We start from the raw sequence: 17002 nt of genomic DNA on the forward strand, positions 1-17002 counted from the left end.
GGTTGTTTTTTTTGTTTCTGGGGGGGTTTTTGTTTTTGCTAAAAACAGGATGCTTTCTTGTATGATTGGTTGTTGGTGAATTAAGAAAGTCAGCCCAGTATTAAAGGACAGGAGGCACTTTCTCTGGAAAGCTATTCAAGACACTGACAGTTGCCAAATTGCCAAATTTCCCCATGTAAACAAAACCCAAACGTGGGGTAAGATGAAATTGTAGCAAAAGGGAAGTATTAATTAGAAAAACTTTGCAGTTGCAAGGACGATTTGATACTGAGACAATTTCTTAAGAAGACTAGACCCAAGGATCCTCAAAATCAGGACTGTGGGATGTCTTTGGAGGAGGTAGGATTTCACCTATGGGAAGGCAGGGAGCTGGCCAGGTAACCTCCTGGGAGGCATCCATTCTGTTCTAACAAAGAGGCAGGTCAGAATTTGGTTCTGAAAATACAGGGACATGGGGACTACTTGGAGGTATTTACTTCAACCTTTCCTCCTTTAAATCTGGAGGGTCCCAGACTTTCAGAATTAGAAATTCCCAGAAGTTTGCATAGCCTGCCCCCAGGCTGTGTGCCGCTCACTGACCCTTTAGCTGGCTCACAGGACAACTGTAGGCTACTCAGACTGCAGGGCATTGGTGTGCTGGTAAATGTTTAATAGCTGACTCTCCTGAAAAAGTGCCCTGATAGCTAGTGTTTCCTGATTTCCATGTGTAAATATTCCTATTCTGGTTGACTCCAAGCTACCAACATGCTGAATACACACTGCTGGCTCTTATGAATTAGTGTAAGGCACCTCCTGCACGCCACCAGGCCAGGGTATCTTCTACCATCACAAACTGCCCTTTGTCTGTTCAGAGACTTCCCCAACTCCGAGGTTAAAGGATGCTGGCACTGGAAAGTTCCAGGCTCCAGGGCTGCCGCTGAGCACTAGTGCAGTGACCTGGGGCAGACTTTTGTGGCAGACTGCAGCAAGGCTAACACATGGCATGGCAACATGCTCCTTTGGTCTCTCCTCCAAGGCCTCACCGCAGCCCATCTCCCTTTAGGAGCAACATACTCTGGAGCTGTTGCCTGCTGCCTGACACGTTGGGGAAATAGTGAATGGAGTTGGAGGTGGGGAGTGGTAGGAAGGTGACTCTCTGTTCAAATGGCACCTGACAGTGCTGACTCAGTTTGCCTTCACCTTTGCCAAAATTCCCCAGAAACTGGGCTCACGGGCTCAGCCTTGCACCCCTTGCTCGCCGCGCTGCCTGCTGCTAACACGGTAAACCTGGCCGCTCACCCACAAGTGCTGACTGCCAAGCGGAGCTGTCAGCACTGGCAGTGGCAGCAAAAATCAGAAATTGCCAACACAGCGTGTTTGGTGACTGGCAGCTTAGGCTCCTCCAGAAAGAGGCTTGACTGGGATATGCAAGTTCGGAGATGGTGGAGTGAGCCATAGGGATGGATTTGATGGGAAATGACAGTCCCCCAGCCAGGGTGCCCAGCAACCCACCCCCCACCCCCCAGCCCCATGTGCCTTAATCTCCGAATGCCACTGCGGAAATGTGAATTTTGTGAGCAGGAAACATTCATTAAGCACTGGAGAAGGAAGAACACTGGAGACTCCAGCTTCAAGATGGGAATTATGATGTAGGTTCCACTCACTTTACTGATTGGTGTTTAGGTCAAATCAATTTAGATTGATGGCCACATTTTGGAAATTTCAAAGTGTAGCACAGATGGAAGGGACTGTCAGTGTCCATCACTGTCAAGCAGGATTCATCTTCCAGATTAACTAGAGAGACCTGGTAGGGAGTGGGGTACATTGGCCAGAATAGGATTGAAGCCTGGGACATTCCTGGTGGTGCTGGGCCTCAGAACGGGACCCCTGCAGGGAAGGAGGTCCCCTAATATTTACTGAGGGCACGATAATTGCCAGGGGATGGCTCAGACTTTGCCTTAGAGTAGCCCTGCACGGTAAGGCTTACTTTTCCACATTACAGATGAGGAACGGAGGCTCAGAGAGGTAGGTTAACTTATCCGAGGTCACAGAGCCTGTAGGTTACACCAAAGCCTGTGCTCCCTTTGTGGAGGCGTCTTCAATAAGTGATTGGAAAGGAGTGCTAAAAACAGGGTCTGGGGAAGTTCTACAAAGGCACGCTATCTAGTGGTTTTTTGTTTGTTTTGTTTTGAGGCAACCCTGGTTAAAAATATCCAAAAACTTAGGAGAATTCCAGCCTCTGTCTGGTCACTGTGTGACACTTCCTGGCTTGGGGCTGTTCTGAGCCTTTCTTCCCCCAAAGCCCCGTCTTCTCCATACCATGTGACCCCATTCCGCCTAGCCTGTGCTTTCCTTGAATCCTCCTCACGGCTATCACAGGAGGTTACAGTGTTACCCGGGTAACCTCAGAAGACCGTGTGACGTGGGCCAGGCTGGGCCCACTCTGGTGTCCTCAGTGTCCTCATCTGCTGAGGGATGGGTTGACCTTCTAGGATTTCACTATGGCTGCACTATTGGTGTTTGGTGTAGGGTAATTTTTACATTACAGGACCTGCCTACCAAATGACAGTAGTGTCCCCCAGTCTTTGTGATGACCAAAAAAAAAAGAACACGTTTTCATGTGCCCCCAGGGCACTGTGTCACCCCTAGCTGACAATCTTTTTAGCCCCAAAAGCCATAAAGATCCGTTTGTAAGTTTTTGACTCTCAGTCTTGACTATTTTCCTTCCCAGCATCCCTCTGGGGACACCATGGTACAGAGTCAATGCTTGTGATTGGGGGCAGGAGAGCCATGTGGTTTCAGGAATGGGCCTGAGAGGTACACACCTGTGTTTGAGCTCCAGCTCTTGTTCTCACTACCTTTGTGTCCTAACTACTCCCAGTTTGTGTGTCATCACCTCTAAAATGGGGAATGATAATGGTACCCCCTCAAAGGTTGTTTAACACTAAGTCCAGGGCCCAGTTCATCGGAAGCACTGGGGAAGCACTGGTCATGAATAGTGTGGTGAGGCCTCCCTTTGTCTGTGCTCTCCATCCACCAGACTTTTCCTTCACAACACTCATTGCCAAAGCAATGAGTGATGTGTATACGCCTTGTTTATTAATGTGTTAGACGACCAGTTGCATGAGGGCAGAGAGGACCTGGGTCTCCCTTGCTCAGCAGGGCATGGTACACAGTAGGCACTCGGTAAACAGTTGCCAAGTGGTTAAAGACATATAATCACTGCCTTGTTCTTGTTACCCAGAACCCACGTCCTTTAATAGCAAAGTAAACACGGAAACCATTTCCCTTGACCCGTGGGAGAAGCCAGGATGGAAACTTCCACCACCCCAAAGAACTATGACATGACCACAGAATACAACTATGGAGACACAACCCCGTGCCAGAAGGTACAGGAGAGAGCCTTTGGGGCCCAGCTGCTGCCCCCCTTGTACTCAGTGGTATTTGTCTTTGGCCTGGTAGGCAACATCCTAGTGGTCCTGGTCCTCATGCAATACAAGAGGCTCAAAAGCATGACGAGCATCTACCTCCTCAACCTGGCCATGTCTGACCTGATCTTCCTCTTCACGCTGCCCTTCTGGATTGACTACAAGCTGAAGGATGACTGGGTTTTTGGTGACAACATGTGTAAGTTGCTCTCTGGGCTTTATTTCATGGGCTTGTACAGCGAGATCTTCTTCATCATCCTGCTGACCATCGACAGGTACCTGGCCATTGTCCATGCTGTGTTTGCCCTGCGGGCTCGGACCGTCACCTTTGGTATCATCACCAGCATTGTCATCTGGGTCCTGGCCATCTTGGCTTCTGTCCCGGGCTTGTACTTTTCCAAGACCCAGTGGGAGGCCACTCACTACACCTGCAGTCTTCATTTTCCTCCTGAAAGCCTAAGAACGTGGAAGCAGTTCCAGGCTCTGAAACTGAACGTCGTGGGGCTGGTGTTGCCTCTGTTGGTCATGGTCGTCTGCTACACAGGGATTATAAAGATTCTGCTCAGACGACCAAATGAGAAGAAGTCCAAAGCTGTGCGTCTGATTTTTGTCATCATGATCATCTTCTTTCTCTTTTGGACCCCGTACAATCTGACTGTGTTTGTTTCTGCTTTCCAAGACTCCCTGTTCACCCATGAGTGTGAGCAGAGCAGACAGCTGGACCTGGCCATACAAGTGACGGAGGTGATCGCCTACACCCACTGTTGCATCAACCCCGTGATCTACGTCTTTGTCAGTGAGAGGTTCCGCAAGTATCTACGGCAGTTGTCCCGTCAGCTGGTCGCCGTTTGCCTGGCTAAACGGCTCCCCTTCCTCTCCATGAAGAGGCTAGAGAGGGTCAGCTCCATGTCCCCCTCCACCGGGGAGCATGAACTCTCTGCTGGGTTCTGACTCAGGCCCCTGGAGGCTGACCCAGGACCCAACAAGAGTGACCTGCCTGGCATGCCGGCTGGGGAGGAGGCAGCTTGGGTGTCCTGGCCAGATTATGATGCCTGACGCAGATGGAATGGTAGCCACGTGGGGTTGAGGGAGCTCCAGGTGCTCCAGACCAAATCACCTCTGGGGCTTGAGTTTTCTCTGTGAACTTCCCTTTGGTAGAAAGGAGATGAATAAATGAAACGGGACATTCCAGAAGACTGGGACAAAGGATGACCAAGAAGGGCTTGGTCACAAACAGGAATTCAGATTTGTGAACATTAACATTTGTAAACCAAACCACTGAGCATCTGCCACCCTTGCCCCATCACCAGTGGACTTGGAAATAGTGATTTCCACCACGGACTCCACTCTGAGCCGAGAGCCAGTCAGGAGCTGGTGGCTGCCTCCACCCACCCACCCCACTCCCACTGCAGGGTTTAGGCTCTTAGAAACCCTGAGGAACCTAGGACTCACGATGGAAGAACTTGACATCTGATGGTGGGCTGGACACAGACGAAATGTAAATGCTGTGCTTCTTGAAATAGCCAGGGAGCGGAGGAAGTCATTACTTCCATTTAGCATCCCTTTCTTTCTGAATATTTTTCAGAATCTCCCTTCCCTGTAAGTTGAGGGATGTGGCGGTAAATTCTGACAGCTTTATTGCAGAAATTATTAACAGGTCAAAGGAGACCGGATTGCTTTTCTTCCTCTTGGTTCTCCATCCAGACCTTTTAGTTGTGTGGCTCAGAGTTTTGGCAGCCACCTTGCACACATCAGCAGAACAGGGACCTGGTGTGCAAGCTGATGGGGTTTGAGGCTGGGAGGGTAACGTCTACCAGGAAGGGTGGGGGCCCTGTCGATGTAGGAAGTCGAGGAGCCCTTAACTCAAAGAAACTTATTCACCCTAAAGGTCCTTAACGCTTCAGCTCTCACCTGAAGTGCGATAGGACTTCCTATCCATTATGTCTTCTTCCCTTTTCCCTCAGACATAGATTTCTTTTAAAATAATTTTCCCAGTAACAAAAATTGTTTTCTAGAAAAGCTTAAAAACACAAAGGGATAAAAAACCATCAAAAGCATTCATAATCCCCCTACCCAAAGACAACCACTGTACATTCTTTGGTGTATTTTCCTTTAGTTTTTTTTTTCTCCTATGCATATCTATGTTCATGAGCAAGATGGACTTCAGCTGCATTTACTCTTCCACTGTTGTTGTTTTTAAGTAGCAGTATGTTGGGAACACTTTCCTAGGCAATAAATTATTTCAAAGTATTGGTTTTGGTGCCTGCGCTGAATTCTACCACAGGAATTCACCCTAATTTACTCCACCTACTTCCCAGTGATTGCTTGTACAAATCAATTCAGTCCAGCAGCAGTGACTAAGGGACCTGCTTTGTTCAGAGCCAGCTCTTTGGGACCTGGGAGACATGGATACAAGAGGGATGTCTGTTCTCACAGAGCTGTCAGTGCAGTGGACAGGTACAGGGATGCCATCTGAGCCCAGGCGGGACGGGTGGACCTGCCCCAGAGCCCATGGTGCCAGGGCAGCAAAGGGGAAGAAGGACTCCATCAGTCAGAAAGCACCCTAAGTGAATGGGTGTCCCACCTTACATCACAGTGACACCATTGAGCTGGCCTCTCGTGAACACTAGAATTTTGTGCTCTTACCAAGTCACCCTCTCCTTCAGTCAGGGACCTACTGTGTTTTCCTGCTGTCCTTATGCATGCGAAGAAGCTGGTGTCATGAAAGAAGCTGGTGTCATGAAAGTTTAGCAAAGAAGCTGGTGGCAAAGAAGCTGGTGTCATGAAAGTTTAGGAACTTCTTGTCTGGGGAAGAAGCGATCACGCTGCACTGGGTTTATATACAGGCTTCAGGAGCAAGGTGGGTGTCAACTCTCCACTTGTAAACCTGCCAGGCCTCTCTGCGGTGTGAAGAGAAGAAGGCTTAATGGACTTAAGAAACATTTATTTGTCCACTACTTTGGTAAAATAGCACTGCCTCAGAAAGTACTATTGGATCCACAGCAATATCATAATGAAGACTATTTCACAACATCCTCCAGTTCAATTTTTGAAATAATACTTATTTTAAAACTTGTTACAAAGGCAGTCTGTATTCATTGTAGAAAACTGGAAACAGGCAAAAATCCCAAAGAAGAAAATGGAAGCACCTGTAATTCCACTACCCAAATGCAACCTCTCTTAGCGTATTAGTGATTTAGTGTGTTACCTTCCAATGTTGTTTTCTAAATGCACGTGCACGCATGCACACACACACACACACACACACATATCCAATCACACTTAACATTTTTTTGTGTATCCTCAGTAAAGTTTGACACACAGCAAGCACTCAGTAAATGCTGGTTGAATGGATGACTCTCTGAACCTCCAGTTTCTTTATCTATAACATGAGGATAAGAGTAGTATATACTCCATGGGGCTGTTCTGAGGATTAAATGAAATAAAGGAAGAAAAGTGGGTCGATCTTTCTCCAGCTCCATCAGATAAGAGATCTGACTCCTCCTGCCAGGGCCCCTCCTTGGTCACTCAGGACGCCTCCAGCCCTTCCCAACTGCCTGCATCCCATCACCTCCCGTCCCTGCCCCTGTGTGAACGGGCTCACACCCCACGTCCTTGTTATTGTTCTAACTCTTTTCTCCTTTTCATCCTTTCCCTAAGATGGATGCATAGCACAAAGAACTTCCATCTCCCCCACTCCAAACTCCCCTACTGTCAGCTTTTTACCACATTTGCCTTAAATTCCTTATTATCTTTTTTCCTTCCTCTCTCAAAAGACGGACAATGCAGAGATACATTTTTTTTTTTTTTCCAGAACCATTTGAGAGCAAGTTGCAAATAGGATGCCTCATCACCCATTAGTACTTCAGGATGGTTTTATTTAGACAAGGATGCACTCCCACACAATCAAAACAGGAAACTAACACAGACACAATATGACCATGTCATTCACAGCCCTCTTTCCAATTTTGCCCACTTTGCAAACAGTGTCCTTTATAGTGCCAGGGTCCAGAACCACTTAGTCACCATGGCTTTCTAGTTTCCTTCATTCAGGAACAATTCTTCAGGCCTTTTGTGACTTCATTATTTTTTATTGTAACACTTCAGTAACCTGGCAGGTGGTTCCTTGTTTGGGGTTTACCGATGTTTTCCTGATGATTAGATTCAGGTTATTCAGCTAGGGCAGGAAAATCACAGAAGTGATGCTGTGTTCTTCTCAGTACCAGGAGGCACGTGGTGCCAACTTGTCTCATGACTAAAGACGTTAAACTTTATCCCTCGTTTTAGAAGGTGTCTACCAGGTTTCCCCACCGTGAAGAATTTTGTAAGTATTAATTAATAAGTGACTGTTATTAGTTGGCATTCTACTGTAAAGTAAATCTTTTCTCTTCCACCTACATATTATTCACTTGTTTGTTTATATCACCATGACCTCCTGGATTCCTTTTTTATCCAGTTGAATACAGTCTAATATTGTCTTTATTTTGATGCCCAAATTGTCCCAGATTTATCTGTGGGAGTCCCTTCAAGTTGGATCCTATGTCCTTTTGCTATGCTTTCCTATCCTTTCTTGAGCACTTTCTTAGTTTTTGGCACATAAGGTTCCAACTTCTGCACAGAAAAAAAAAAAAAAAAACTATCAGTAAAATGAAAAGGCAGCCTATGGAATGGGAGAAAATCTGTGCAAACCACGAATCCCATAATGGGTTTATATCCAGAATACACAAGAAACTCATTCACTCCTCAATAGCAAAAAAACCCCACAAAAAACCCCAATTTAAAAATGGGTGAAGGACCTAAATAGACATTTTTTTCGAAGAAGACATACAAATCTCCAACAACATGAAAAAGTGCTCGACATAACTAATCATCCAGGAAATGCAAGTCAGAACTACAGTGAGATATCACCTCACATCTGTTAGGATGTCTGTTATCAAAAAGACAAGAGATTACAAGTGTTGGTGAGGATGTAGAGAAAAGGGGACCCTTGTGCACTGTTGGTGGGAATGTAAATTGGTGCAGCCACTGTGGAGAACAGTATGGAGGTTCCTCAAGAAATTAAAAATAGAGCTACCATATGACCCAGCAATCCCACTTCTGGGTATGCAGTATATCCAAATGAAACAAAGTCATTATCTCAAAGAGATAAATGTTCTCCCATGTTCATTGCAGCATTACTCACAATAACCAAGGTATGGAAACAACCTAAGTGTCTGTTGACAGATGAATGGGAAAAATTGAATGACCAAAAGCAGAAATCCCATTCTAAGGTTTTTAAAAATTTTTTTTAAACATACATTTATTTACTTATTTATTTTTCAGGCTGAGTTGGGTCTTTGTTGCTCTGCACGAGCTTTCTCTAGTTGCAGCAAGCGGGGGTTACTCTTCATTGCGGTGCGCAGGCTTCTCGTTGTGGTGGCTTCTCTTGTTGCGGAGCACAGGCTCTAGGCGTGTGGGCTTCAGTAGTTGCTGCAGACGGGTTCAGTAGTTGCGGTGCTCAGGCCCTAGAGCGTGCGGGCTTCAGTAGTTGTGGCGCACGGGCTTAGTTGCTCCGTGGCATGTGGGATCTCCCCAGACCAGGGCTCGAACCTGTGTCCCCTGCATTGGCAGGCAGATTCTTAACCACTGCACCACTAGGGAAGTCCCCATTCTAATGTTTTTAATGAATATCATTTTCTATTTTTGTTCCCCCATTTTTATTGTGGTAAAATACACATAAAATACCGTCTTAACCATAAGGTTACAGTTCAGTGGTATTAAGTTGTGCAGCCATCACCACCATCCATCTCCAGATCTCCATCTTCTCACCTTGTAAAACTGCAATTGCTTACCCATTAAACAATAACTTCCCATTCCTTCCTCCTCCCAGGTCCTCATTTTTGTAGAATCATACAATATATGTCCTTTTGTGACTGGCCCTTTCACTTACGTTCTCAAGGTTTATCCATGTTGTAGCATTTGTCAGATATTCCTTCTGTTTAAAGCTCCGTAGTGTTCCATTGTGTGGATATACAGCATTTCGCTTATCCATTCATTCATTGGTGGACACTTGAGTTGCTTCCATGTTTTAGCTAACGTGAATAATGCTGCTGTGAACATCAGTGTACAGATATTTCTTCAAGACCCTGCTTTCAGTTCTTTAGGGTATACACCCAGAAGTGAAAATGCTGGATCATACTGTAATTCTATTTCATTTTCTTTTTATGTGTTCAAAATATTTATTGTTTTGTGTAGTATTTTTAACTTAGGTAAATGGTATCTGTTCCTTATTTTTCAACATAGCACTTGGTTTGCATGCCCATCCATGTTGCTATGTAGAACATCCAATCCATATCTTTTCCCTGCTGCACAGTACTACACAGAGTATATCTTCCATGTTCTACTTGTCTGCTCTCCCAAGGATGGACACCAAGATTTCTTCCAACTCTCTGCTCTTACAGATAAAGCTGCAATAGTCTCATACAGAGCTGGCCTGAAAAAGGGCATGTAAGTGAGTTCAGTCTATATCGCCACTAACTGCATGCAGGTTCCTTGTAACCACGTGGTGTTATACTGCCTTCTAATCTTTGCTAGTCTAACAAAGTGACAGAGTTGTTTCATTGTATATTTCTCTGATTACTGATGAGTTAGGACATCTGTTTACATACTTGGTAGGCTTTTGAGATTCTTCTTGAAATTACTTGTTCTTATCTTTGATCATTTTGTATTGGGTTTGCTGTCATTTCTTGTTGACTTGCAAAACATCTTTGTATATTCTGGATTTTAATTTCTTTATGCTTTAGACATTGCAAATGGCTTCTATCATAGTTTCAGCTGTATATTATCAATACTTTATGTATAGTTTCCTTTGTTGAATAGAAATCCTTCACCTTGGTGTAATGAAACTCATCAAGTTTTGTCTTTTGGTATACGCTCTTTAAATTGTAGTTTAAAGGTTCCTTTCCAACCCGGAGGTACTGGTGTTTTCCTGGGTTGTCCTGTATTTTCTTCTCTTGGCAGAAGAGTACTCCATCTCTTATTGAGGCCTTTAATCATGTGTGTGACTGAGGCAAATCACTTCACATCTCAGAAGGAGAAGGTACCCAAAAGTTTAATGAGGTTTTTTTATGTATCATTCAGGGTTTCATCAAAGAAATGACATATGAGATAAGGCCATGGCTCCCAAACTGTGGACTGAGACACCCCAGGGGCTTCAATGAATTCACAAGAGTTCTATGGAATATTTCCAATTTTCAAGGGCTGTAAATTGATACCTGACATTTGTTGGGCACCACAGGAACTACTAGTTTGAGATAGTTTACAGTTTCAATATTAGATAGTAGTACATGCCTTTCAAAGTTGTCATATCTTTGCAGAGCTGAGTTTCCAGTGGTTTGAGATAAGCAGTGAAGAACAGGAAATGAGGGTGGCAGTGTCCAATGGGATTCCAAGGTTTGAGAAGTTGGGCCACACCCAACAGCTGTACATATCCCACTGGTACTATTTAAAAATATAAAATCAGGGAATTCCCTGGCGGTCCAGTGGTTAGGACGCTGTGCTCTCACTGCCGAGGGCCCAGGTTCAATTCCTGGTCGAGGAACCAAGATCCCACAAGCCATGCAGCACAGCCAAAAAATATATATATATTTTTTCAATTTATATGTATTTTCTTTTCAAACATAACTTCAGTTGTTTGGATCTAACCACCTAATGAGTAGAATTGTTTGGTATTTCTTTTGGCCCAGGGCACTGAGAAAAAAAAAGTATAAAGGCACCAAGAACTGAGAAGCCTTGGGAACCTCTGGAATAAGGGATTTGTTTGGGAATTGGATTGTATGCCATTGAGGGAGCTGGTAGGTGAGTCTGTGCAGGCTGTCGCCTCCGCATCCAATGCTGAGTCATCACTGTAGAGGAAGTCTCTATAGGCCAACCTAGAGATAACTGTAGGACTGCTAGACCACATGAGGACAAACTATGCAGAGAATGACCTGCAGGGGAACCTGCACTTTTACCATATTGATGCATAGGTGGCCCGGGATGCAGGAACAGTGGGACTTGCACTGGCTGTGGGTCCAGGCGCTGCCCTACACTCACAAGAGTAGCCTGTGAGCCAGCACGCTGACCGCTGTTTTCACCTTCGGAGCACAGCATTAGCTTGCTTCACTCTTGCAGATCGCTCGCTAATGATTTCTTGCAGACACTCACCTGGACCGCTACAGGCAGGGGATTCTGGGAAATGTCCTTTCAGCATAACTCCAAGGATGCTGTACAAGCACCACACCGGTGGTTTATTTTCTTCTGTACACTCTTTCAGAGCTCTCCAATACTTTATTTTATTTATTTTAAAATTTAATTTAATTTTATTTTGTTAAGTATTTATTTATTTATTCGGTTGTACCAGGTCTTAGTTGTGGCAGGTGGGCTCCTTAGTGGTAGCTCGTGGCTCCTTAGTTGTGACATGCGAACTCTTAGTTGCGGCATGCATGTGGGATCTAGTTCTCTGACCAGGGATTGAACCCAGGTGGAGCCTTATCCACTGCGCCACCAGGGAAGTCCCTCTCCAATATTTTAAATGAGCACATCATAAGAAAAACTGTTCTTTGTGAAAAGAAAGAAATGAAGAAGAAAAGAGAGAGAGAGAAGGGAAGAGAGAAGGAGAGTAGGGGAAAAGATTGAGAAAAGGATTCAATGCTTTTTCCAAGAACATCCAGGATCAGCATTCCTGGATGAAGGTATGGTGTGAATAAGGACCCAGAAGCATGACACCCTCTGGGAACTGTAAAACATTGGGTAAGACTTCCAGTGGGGGGTTGGGTGGGGAGTGCTGGGCTGGGGGCAGAGGGTGGAGTGGCTGGGAGATGGGCTGGAGCAGGAGCCATGAGAAAATACTGAGTTTGAGTTTTCTATTCAGGAGGGGACTCGGTGCATACATGAAGCACAGGTTAAAAACACAGGTATCTAAATGCCAGGAGACTCCGGAGAAGCACTTTAGCATCTCCCTGAGCCTCGCTTTTCATATTAATTGAAAAGGGTAGCTTAAATAGTGGTAGTTTTAAAGACTTGGGGTAAAGCCTCGTGGGGTAGTGGCAATTGCTCAAAGCCCTCTTGTCCCCACTCCGCTTAGTGACCAGTGTCCCCTGACCCTCTCATTGCTCACCCTCCACTGCCTCCCAGGCCTCTGCCCCTTTCCTGCCTTGTAACAATGTGGGTAGAGCTGTGTGGATTGCACAGAACTCCAAACGGGGATTTAATAACTACTATCTATGAAAAACATCTACCCCAGAGTGCCCCCTCATTTTATTTTCATTTCTTACAAGGTTTTCCTCAAAAGGAAGGTTTGGTACATTTTCTTTGAAACAGTGTCATACTCCATTAATTTCCGCACATTACTTTGAAGCCCCAGATGCCTTCAGGAAGCTGACACATTGTGGCCATTCTCACTTGACGTTACTCCAGTGTCTGTCAAGACAGTTGTTTCGCCCTGCAACATTTGCTTAATTCGATACTTGGTTCCTTCGAGGGAGTAAAGGAGAAGTCACCCCCTTAATTTAAATGTTGAATATGTGTCTTTGCAAAATTGCAGAAGTTCAAGCAGCTTTGTACTTCTGTTTGGTCAAAACTCAGTTTTCTTTATCTTCCCCAGGAAGCAAGTGAGTTGTCCTGAAAGTAAGTATGGTGGGCATTACTAAATCTGACCACAGGAAGGCTGCGAGAATGTTAACAATAGCTGTGCTCATTATGAGAGAACAAATTCCCTGGAGGGCCAGCATTCATTTACAGCAGGGAATAAAAATAGGCTGCTTCTTCCTGCTTGGAGGGGCACTTCTCTATATTGAGGGTAAAAGGTGGAAAAACAAGAAGCAAACAAAACCCCCTCAGATCGTGGGGTATTGGTTAAATACATTCAGTAATGTGCTGCAACCAGCTTGTAGCAGTTTATAAGAACCAACTGTGAGATCTCTTCCCAACTCCATGATGTTATGTAACATTGGTACCTTGAAATTGGAAGTGGTTGGATTATTTACACCAGGGGAATTGGCAAATACTACATATTAGGGCTGTTGGGTTTTTGTTTGTCTGTTTTTGTTTCTTTTGAGAGACACTTGTTAAACACTTATCAGAATCCTGCTATTTATAGTATGTTCATGAAATGGAATATTAAGTTGCTATCAACATTGACGTTATAGAAAAATATTTCATAGTAAGTATGTGTATGCAGAAAGATGAATAAGACCCTCACCTCACACCATACACAAAGATTAACTCAAATGAATCATAGACTTAGATGTAAGAGTTAAAACAATTGAACTTTTAGAAGAAATCACAAAAGAAAATCTTGAGACTTTGAGCTAGGCAAAGATTTCCTAGATGCAGTATGAAAAGCATAGTTTGTAAATGGAAAAAAAAATTCATAAAAGGGACCTCATCAAAATTCAAAGCTTTTGCACTTCAAAAGACAACATTAAGAGCATGTAAAGACAGGGACTTCCCCAGTGGTCCAGTGGTTGGGAGTCCGCGCTTCCACTGCAGGGGGCATGGGTTCTATCCCTGTTCGGGGAACTAGGATCCCACATGTCGTGTGGCACGCCCCCCCTCCCAAATAAAACATGTAAAAACAGGAAATAGACTGGGAGAAAATATTTTCAAAACACATATCTGATAAAAGACTTGTCTCCAGAATTTACAAAGAACTCATACAACTCAATAGTAAGAAAACAACAGACCCAAGCAAAAAATAGGCAAAAGATATGAACAGGTATTCCACCAAAGAATATTTACGAATGGCTGTTAAAGTATGAAAAGATGCTCAACATTTTTAGTCATTAAAGAAATGCAAATTGCAAATTAAAACCACAATGAGATACCATTTCACACCCACAGACACCAACCAAGGTCCCAGCTTCCATCCTTCCTAGAGCTGGTCACAATCAGTTAGGAGTTGGCACATTACTCCTCCTTTCCCACCCAGATACTTGATCCCAAGATGTCCTCATGGCATCTATTATTTTTAATATTTGAAAATTTTAAAAATAATTTATTGACAACTATTGAGATAGATGTTTCAAGACTAGGGTGAAAACTCACTCATGATTTTCAGTTCCATATTTGACCCTTTTGGAGGTTGAAAGATTCCTTGGAAGGTCATATCCAGTGTGGGAATACGCTCTGCAATAAGCCAACAGAAGGTCATCCACCCCTTTAGCGTTTTTCCACTAACTGAGAACTTGCTTTTTTCCATGCATTTATAAGGAGAGGGTGCCCTTGTTCAGGGTCAGCCATTATCTGACCAGCCTGAGACAAGAACTGAACAACAGATGTTGAGAACAGAAGAGCATCTGGAAAAAGACCAGGATCAAAATTGAGACCTTATTTCTAACCACCCACATCTAGAGGAGTTGACCAGCTACTTAGTGTGAAGGGGCTACTGGGTTGTACCTGTGATAGTCAGTGGGTATTTTCCCAAGCTGGTTCTTAATTTAATTCAGAGGTAATTTATACATCATAGCCCTTTGATGGGGGTGGGGGTGGGGAAGGGGAGTAGAGTCCATTTGTTTTCTAAGCCCAGAGATAATCAGATTTTGCAATGAATTTTCTAGCAAATGTCACACAGTTAGTTCTTATTGACCTAGTTTTAAGGTAAGACCTTGTCACTTATGGCCTGATCACAAGATAACTTTTCCCTGGACTGCCATCCATCACAGATCTTACCATCTACTTCTTGTGCATGACTAATGTTCTAAGTATCAGAACATGAATTTACTTTCTTCTTAAATCTCATCTTGTTGGTTTCAGTTCAGTGACCCAGTCTATCAAGATCCGTTTTAATCTTCATCTTTGCATTGAGTTCCTAACCTGTGTTCTTGTCCTCAAAATTGACAAACAGTAAATGCTATGTGGAACATAAATCTGTAAACTGTTCTAAAATAATCACTGTAAGAGAACTATAAGGTTGACAGGCATTGTTGAGTTGTATTCACTTCCTCGCCCTTGAGGAAGCCAAAGATCAGTGCTGAAGAGACTGAAGTAGCACAAAGTTCACTGGGCAGCGTGGCATAGGAGTGGTGGGTACAGAGCAGAGGGAGTTTTGGATCTTGGCATGTGCGCACACGTGTGTACATGGGTGTGCAAAGGGCAAAAGGAGGAGGCTTCTGTGGGGCTCACTGTGAAAGACTAAAAGGAATGAGACCTAGGGGGGCAGCGCTAGCACATTCGGATAAAGACCGGCAACAGTGAACCCCAAGACTTGTAAGTGTCTCATAACCATTTCCACATTGTTAATTTTGTTATCTGCTCTGTCTCTCTGTTTCGATATGTGATGTTCCTTTGAAAGACAGCTATGTGTTTTTTCGGTCCCTGTGCAGTGAAGGGGTGGGGGAGCCTCGGCAACTCTAATGCCCTTTCGGAGAGATCAACTCAGGGAGAAGGGGAAGCAGAGGCACGCAAGGTGATGCGGGCCAAACCCAAAGTAGTCGAGGGAATAAGGGGGCGCTTGTATACCAACCTCAGACCCTTTGGCAGAGCCGGCCCTGTCTCGCACAGGTGGGCTGTTTTTCTCCTTCGAAAGGGAGGCAGCGGGATAGAGTAGGAAGCAAAGGTCTGTTTTTTTTTTTTTTACATCTTTATTGGAGTATAATTGCTTTACAATGGTATGTTAGTTTCTGCTTTATAACAAAGTGAATCAGTTATACATATACATATGTTCCCATATCTCTTCCCTCTTGCGTCTCCCTCCCTGCCACCCTCCCTATCCCACCCCTCTAGGTGGTCACAAAGCACCGAGCTGATCTCCCTGTGCTATGCGGCTGCTTCCCACTAGCTATCTATTTTACGTTTGGTAGTGTATATATGTCCATGCCTCTCTCTCACTTTGTCACAGCTTACCCTTCCCTCTCCCCATATCCTCAAGTCCATTCTCTAGTAGGTCTGTGTCTTGATTCCCATCTTACCCCTGGGTTCTTCATGACATTTTTTTTTTTCTTAGATCCCATATATATGTCTTAGCATATGGTATTTGTCTTTCTCTTTCTGACTTACTTCACTCTGTGTGACAGACCCTAGGTCCATCCACCTCACTACAAATAACTCAATTTCGTTTCCTTTTATGGCTGAGTAATATTGCATTGTATATATGTGCCACATCTTCTTTATCCATTCATCCGATGATGGACACTTAGGTTGCTTTCATGTCCTGGCTATTGTAAATAGAGCTGCAATGAACATTTTGGTAAATGACTCTTTTTGAATTATGGTTTTCTCAGGGTATATGCCCAGTAGTGGGATTGCTGGGTCATATGGTAGTTCTATTTGTAGTTTTTTAAGGAACCTCCATACTGTTCTTCATAGTGGCTGTACCAATTCACATTCCCACCAGCAGTGCAAGATTGTTCCCTTTTCTCCACACCCTCTCCAGCATTTATTGTTTCTAGAGTTTTTGATGATGGCCATTCTGACCCGTGTGAGATGATATCTCAAAGAATAAAATATCTAGGAATAAACCTACCTAAGGAGACAAAAGACCTGTATGCAGAACACTGTAAGACACTGATGAAAGAAATTAAAATGATACAAATAGATGGAGAGATATACCATGTTCTTGGACTGGAAGAATCAACATT

The 17002-nt window shown here is 44.3% G+C and overlaps 1 protein-coding gene across 1 annotated transcript; it reads left to right on the plus strand.

Moving 5' to 3' along the window:
* The first annotated feature begins 3290 nt into the window (after positions 1-3290).
* Positions 3291-4358, plus strand: LOC136129008 (C-C chemokine receptor type 1). The gene has a single exon (XM_065885088.1). The coding sequence runs from the start codon at positions 3291-3293 to the stop codon at positions 4356-4358; it is 1068 nt and encodes a 355-aa protein (XP_065741160.1).
* Positions 4359-17002: the final 12644 nt, after the last annotated feature.

This window comes from Phocoena phocoena, chromosome 10 (genome assembly GCF_963924675.1).
Source record: "Phocoena phocoena chromosome 10, mPhoPho1.1, whole genome shotgun sequence".
In the NCBI taxonomy this organism is placed as follows: Eukaryota; Metazoa; Chordata; class Mammalia; order Artiodactyla; family Phocoenidae; genus Phocoena; species Phocoena phocoena.